Source organism: Amblyraja radiata, chromosome 5 (assembly GCF_010909765.2).
Source record: "Amblyraja radiata isolate CabotCenter1 chromosome 5, sAmbRad1.1.pri, whole genome shotgun sequence".
NCBI lineage: Eukaryota > Metazoa > Chordata > Chondrichthyes > Rajiformes > Rajidae > Amblyraja > Amblyraja radiata.
The window spans coordinates 110,165,355-110,172,079 of record NC_045960.1 but is presented as its reverse complement, the minus strand read 5'-3'; the positions used below and the strand labels follow the sequence as shown (position 1 = coordinate 110,172,079).

Sequence of the window (6,725 nt, the reverse complement as noted above, 5' to 3'; positions counted from 1 at the left end):
CGGGGCTCTCGTGGATATATTTCAACATGTTGAAAAATCTTCACGAGTCTTCCCATGTTTACCTGCCGTTAGCGAGTCTTCCCGAGTACCTGCCGTCAGCGTTACGAGCCGCTAAGAGACGTCCCCGAGCTCCGACGTACCCGCTACGTTCATTCTCCGTGCTTACCACGAGTTTGATTTTTTTTAAACTCGGGAGAGCTCTTGGAATGAACTCGTACCGTGGGACAGGGCCATTAAGCTTAGTTTAAAGGTATAAGATACTTTCAAGAGAGAGTTAGATAGGGCTCTTAAAATTAGTGGAGTCGGAGGGGATATGGGGAGAAGGCAGGAACGGGGAACTGATTGGGGGTGATCAGCCATGATCACATTGACTCGAAGGGCCGAATGGCCTACTCCTGCACCTATTGTCTATTTGGAGCGTGGAAACAGCCACTTCGCCCCAGCGAGACCGTGTTGCCAAGCGATCCCCGCACACTAAAGGGCCTGTCCCACTTGCCGATTTTTTCGGTGACTGCCGGCATTATTGACTGATGTATCAGGTGACTGGAAAAGGCGCGGCGTGATGACGTATCGACGCGCGGTGTCTCCTCAAGTGTCGCCACATTTTTTTTGTCGCCGCTGGATTTTGAAATGTTCAAAATCTTTTCGCGACCCTGATACGCCAGTCAATGATGCCGGCAGTCGCCGAAATAATCGCCAAGTGGGACAGGCCCTTAACACTGTCCTACTCACAATAGGGACAATTTACACTTATAACACCAGGGCCCTGTACAACTGCAGAAGGACCTCTTTGTTGCAAAGGATATACGTTGCAAAATATACGTGGCTAATAAAGTAATATTATGATTATGATTATGACATGGAACCTGAATGTTTACCACGTTGTATTGCAGGCAGCAGCGCAGCACCAATGCTCGTACCTTGTAAACCTTCACGTGAATGACTTTCTCCAAGTTGGCGGGGATCCGAAATGGTTAGCCGGGCTCGACTCTGCTCCTCCGAAGCTTCAGACTTTGAGTCAAGTGAACAAGATCCTTGCTCACAGGCCCTGGCTCATTACGAAAGACCATATCGAAGTGAGTGATATTTTAATTTCCATCGGGGGGGGGGTGCCGGCTCGAAGGGCCGAATGGCCTACCCCTGCACCTGTTGTCTATTGCCGCTCTGATTTTATTTGCCTCCCTCACACCGTGCGCTGCCCTGCACAACTACCCTACAAACGAAGATGGGCACAAAAAGCTGGGGTGACTCAGCGGGACAGGCAGCATCTCTGGAGAGAAGGAATGGGGTCGAGACCCTTCTTCAGACTGAGAGTCAGGGGAGGGGGAAACGGGAGGTATAGACGGCGATGTAGAGAGAGAACAAATGTACACACACACACACAAGGGACAATTTACTAAAGTTACTGAAGCCAATTAGCCTACAGACCTGCACGTCTTTGGAGTGTGGGAGGAAACCGGAGCTCCTGGTGAAAACCCACGTGGTCACAGGGAGAACGTACAAACTCCGTACAGACAGCACCCATAGTTATAAGTTCCAGGAGCAGAATGAGACCTTTCAGCCCATCAAATCCATTCAATCAGAATTGAACCTGAGTCTCTGGCGCTGTAAGGCAGCAACTTTAAAGCTACGCCACCTGGCCCTTGGTGGTGGGATTGGTGTGAGGTTGAATCTTGTGGTGAAATGTAGAACAATAGTGAAAGGCCTGGGCAGAGTGGATGTGGGGAGGATGTTTCCACTAGTGGGAGAGTCTAGGACCAGAACTCACAGCCTCAGAATGAAAGGACTTTCTTTGAGGAAGGAGATGAGGAGGAATTTCTTTAGTCAGAGGGTGGTGAATCTGTGGAATTCTTTGCCACAGATGGCTGTGGAGGCCAAGTCAACGGATATTTTTAAGGCTGAGATAGATAGATTCTTGATTAGTACGGGTGTCGGGGGTTATGGGGAGAAGGCAGGAGAATGGGGTTGAGAGGGAGAGATAGATCAGCCAGTACTGTAAGAATAAGGAGTAAGCCATTTACAACGGAGACAAGGAAACACTTTTTCTCACAGAGAGTGGTGAGTCTGTGGAATTCTCTGCCTCAGCGGGCGGTGGAGGCTGGTTCTCTGGATACTTTCAAGAGAGAACTAGAGAGGGCTCTTAAAAATAGCGGAGTCAGGGGATATGGGGAGAAGGCCGGAACGGGGTACTGATTGGGAATGATCAGCCATGTGAATGTGATGGCGGTGCTGGCTCGAAGGGCCGAATGGCCTACTCCTGCACCTACTGTTTATTGTCTATGATCGAATGGCGGAGGAGACTTGATGGGCCGAATGGCCCAATTATTATATCACTTGTGCCCTTATGAACACAAACACTGTTCTTTGTTTGCAGAGGCTGTTGAGATCTGAGGATCACGGCTGGTCGCTGGCGGAGCTGATACATGTGTTGGTCCTGCTCACGCACTATCATTCCCTGGCCTCCTTCACGTTTGGCTGTGGGATCATCTCCGCAACACACAGCGACGGAGGCCACTCACCCCGACACCCATCTGGACCCGACGTCACCAACGGCAACGGTGTGGAAGAACAACCCCTCGGACAGGAGAGAGTTGACGTAAGATCAAACATTTGGTAACCCTTTCTCCAGGCGTGCTTGGTTTGGCTCCGAGATGCAGATAGAGTAGATAGAGATAGAGTATGGTGTACAATTCTGGTCGCCCAATTATAGGAAGGATGTCAACAAATTAGAGAGATTTACTAGAATGTTGCCTGGGTTTCAGCAACTAAGTTACAGAGAAAGGTTGAACAAGTTAGGTCTTTATTCTTTGGAGCGCAGAAGGTTAAGGGGGGGACTTGATAGAGGTCTTTAAAATTATGAGAGGGATAGACAAAGTTGACGTGGATAAGCTTTTCCACATTGAGAGTAGGGAAGATTCAAACAAGGGGACATGACTTGAGAATTAAGGGACAGAAGTTTAGGGATAACATGAGGGGGAACTTCTTTACTCAGAGAGTGGTAGCTGTGTGGAATGAGCTTCCAATTTTTATTGAAGGCTGTCAGATACGTCTAGCGATTTCCGCTGCTAAATAATGTAACCGCATAATATGTGTTCTTTATTTGAACTCTCCATGATGCCATTTCCTGCAGTGCAGTGAGAATTATCTGTACTTTTTAGCAGGTCACAGGAACCACCTTTGAAGTCGAGGCCTTACTGGAAAAAATGAAACGCCTACAAGAATGTAGAGATGAAGAGGGAACTAGTCAAGAGGAAATGGCGACGAGATTTGAGAGAGAAAAAGCCGAGAGTTTATTTGTTGCAACTTCAGGTAAAATTCCGATCCGTTGAGTTTCCTTCATGTTGACTTGTCCTTTAGTTTGGTTTAAAGGTACAGAGCGGAAACAGACCCCACTCGGCCCAGCGAGTCAGTGCCCACCAATGATCACACACACACACACACACACACACACACACACACACACACACACACACACACACACCCGTACACACACCCGTACACACACACACCCGTACACACACACACACACACACACACACACACCACACACACACACAACACACACACACACACCACACACACACCACACACCACACACACACACACACACACACACACACACACACACCCGTACACACACACACACACACGTGCACACACACACGTGCACACACACACACACACACCACGCACACACACACACCACGCACACACGCACACGCGCACACGCACACACACACACACGGCAATGTACCAACGCCAATTAACCTACAAACCTGCATCGCTTTGGAACGTGGGAGGAAACTGGAGCAGCTGGAGAAACATAGAAACATAGAAAATAGGTGCAGGAGGAGGCCATTCAGCCCTCCGAGCCAGCACCGCCATTCATTGCGATCATGGCTGATCGTCCCCTATCAATAACCCGTGCCTACCTTCTCCCCATATCCCTGACTCCACTAGCCCCTAGAGCTCTATCTAACTCTCTCCTAAATCTATCCAGTGACTTGGCCTCCACTGCCCTCTGTGGCAGGGAATTCCATAAATTCACAACTCTCTGGGTGAAAAAGTTTTTTTCTCACCTCAGTCTTAAATGACCTCCCTTTTTTCTAAGACTGTGGCCCCTGGTTCTGGACTCGCCCAACATTAGGAACATTTTTCCTGCATCTAGCTTGTCCAGTCCTTTTATAATTTTATATGTTTCTATAAGATATCCCCTCATCCTTCTAAACTCCAGTGAATACAAGCCTAGTCTTTTCAATCTTTCCTCATATGACAGTCCCGCCATCCCAGGGATCAATCTCGTGAACCTACGCTGCACTGCCTCAATCACAAGGATGTCCTTCCTCAAATTAGGAGACCAAAACTGTACACAATACTCCAGATGTGGTCTCACCAGAGCCCTATACAACTGCAGAAGAACCTCTTTACTCCTATACTGAAATCATACTGAAAACTGTACTGAAAACCCACGCGGTCACGGGGAGAACGTGCAAACTCCATATAGACTGCATCCTGTAGTCAGGATTGAACCCAGGTCTCTGACCTTGGGTGCTGTCTGTACGGAGTTTGTACGTTCTCACTGTGATCGCATGGGTTTTTTCTGGGTGCTCCGGCTTCCTCCCACGCTCCAGAGATGTATAGGTTTGTAGGTTAATTGGTTTCTGTAAACTGTTCCTAGTGTGTGTGTGTGTGTGTGTGTAGCCGGTCAGCGCGGATACGGTGGGCCGAATGGCCTGTTTCCCCGCTGTATCTCTAAAGTGTGGTCTAAAATCTAAAGCTGATAAAAACATAGAAAGTAGCTGCAGGAGTAGGCCATTCGGCCCTTCGAGCCTGCACCGCCATTCAATATGATCATGGCTGATCATCCAACTCAGTATCCTGTACCTGCCTTCTCTCCATACCCCCTGATCCCTTTAGCCACAAGGGCCACATCTAACTCCCTCTTAAATATAGCCAATGAACTGGCCTCAACTACCTTCTGTGGCAGAGAATTCCACAGATTCACCACTCTCTGTTTTTCTCATCTCGGTCCTAAAAGATTTCCCCTTATCCTTAAACTGTGACCCCTTGTTCTGGACTTCCCCAACATCGGGAACAATCTTCCTGCATCTAGCCTGTCCAACCCCTTAAGAATGTTGTAAGTTTCTATAAGATCCCCCCTCAATCTTCTATCTTGTTTCCTGCAGATAACGAGAGATGGATTGACACGAGAGAGATCTCTCGTCATTTTGAAGACCCCAGCTATGGCTACCAAGACTTTTCCAGACACGGTGACCAATATGTGCCCACCTTTCGAGCGCAGGTAAAACCTCAAAATGTTTCTGTGGGTCTTAACTATTTATGATGTTACAATGTGTCACTGAGTTGTACAGCATGGAAACAGGCCCTTCAGTCCAACGCCCATGTTGACCAAGATGTACCATCTACACTAGTCCCATATTTGGCCCATATTTCTCCAGGTCAGGTCGGTGGGAGTTCCACCCCCTCCGCCACGGGTACCATGTAATCCCGTGCTACCTCCTCCATGGTTGGATAGTTGGCGACTAAACCGTCTCCCCCACCCGGTTTGTCAGGTGAGGAGGGGGCTGTGGACCCCCAGCAGAACCAAAAACAAGACAGGTCAAAGGGCGGATGAGCTCCTGGCGAACCAACGGCCATCCACACTTCAGTAGAAGTTGCGATCACTGTCGTACATGGCATTATAAGGCACCGTTAATGTTTGTCGATGATGATGTTGATGGCGATCATCCCCTCCCCTCCATCCCCTTCCCAGCTCTCCCACAGCCCACTGTCTCTGCCTCTTCTTTTCTTTATCCCACCAACCCCCCCCCCCCCCCCCCCCCCCCGACATCAGTCTGAAGAAGGGTCTCGACCTGAAACGTCGCCTATTCCTTCACTCCATAGATGCTGCCTGTCCCGCTGAGTTTCTCCAGCTTATATGTCTACCGATGATGATGATGATGGTTCCCCATCCATGTACCTGTCCAAGTGTCTTATAGACAATAGGTGCAGGAGTAGGACTGATCATCCCCAATCAGTACCCCGTTCCTGCCTTCTCCCCATATCCCCTGACTCCGCTATTTTTAAGAGGCAGGGAATTCCACAGACTCACCGCTCTCTGTGTGAAAAAGTGTTTCCTCGTCTCCATTCTAAATGGCTTACTCCTTATTCTTAAACTGTGGCCCCTGGTTCTGGACTCCCCCAACATCGGGAACATGTTTCCTGCCTCTAGCGTGTCCAAACCCTTAACGATCTTATATGTTTCAATGAGATCTCCTCTCATCCTTCTAAACACCAAAGTGTACAAGCCCTCAGAGGGCGGTGGAGGCAGGTTCTCTGGATGCTTTCAAGAGAGAGCTAGATAGGGCTCTTAAAAATAGCGGAGTCAGGGGATATGGGGAGAAGGCAGGAACTGGGTACTGATTGGGGATGATCAGCCATGATCACATTGAATGGCGGTGCTGGGTCGAAGGGCCAAATGGCCTACTCCTGCACCTATTGTCTATTGTCTATTTTGATCCACTTCGTGACCAGTAAGGTTGGTGACGAGATCAATTTCAAACTTGCCTGATCAGTTTTTGTTTTGCATTAGAAGTATTGATCACTTTGGGCCATGAGTGATCAGAGTGTCAGTGAACTGTATACATGGAATCAGACACAGGAAGGTCATTGAATCCAGGCATCCTTCCAGGCATGGCTTTCCAATATTGTTCCAATAATGTTGT

General features: G+C 48.7%; 1 protein-coding gene across 2 annotated transcripts in view; it reads left to right on the top strand.

Moving 5' to 3' along the window:
• The first annotated feature begins 839 nt into the window (after nucleotides 1-839).
• The window catches only part of sesn1 (sestrin 1), an 11,152-nt gene continuing 5,266 nt past the window's right edge, over nucleotides 840-6,725 (top strand). Inside the window, exons 1-4 of one of the 2 annotated variants that reach the window (XM_033021969.1) lie at nucleotides 840-1,076; nucleotides 2,375-2,596; nucleotides 3,162-3,309; nucleotides 5,187-5,302. In XM_033021969.1, coding sequence (XP_032877860.1) covers nucleotides 843-1,076; nucleotides 2,375-2,596; nucleotides 3,162-3,309; nucleotides 5,187-5,302 — 720 coding nt within the window. In that variant the 5' untranslated portion in view covers nucleotides 840-842. Of the gene's footprint in view, nucleotides 1,077-2,374; nucleotides 2,597-3,158; nucleotides 3,310-5,186; nucleotides 5,303-6,725 lie in introns of both variants that reach the window. The other variant, XM_033021968.1, reaches the window with a different exon arrangement.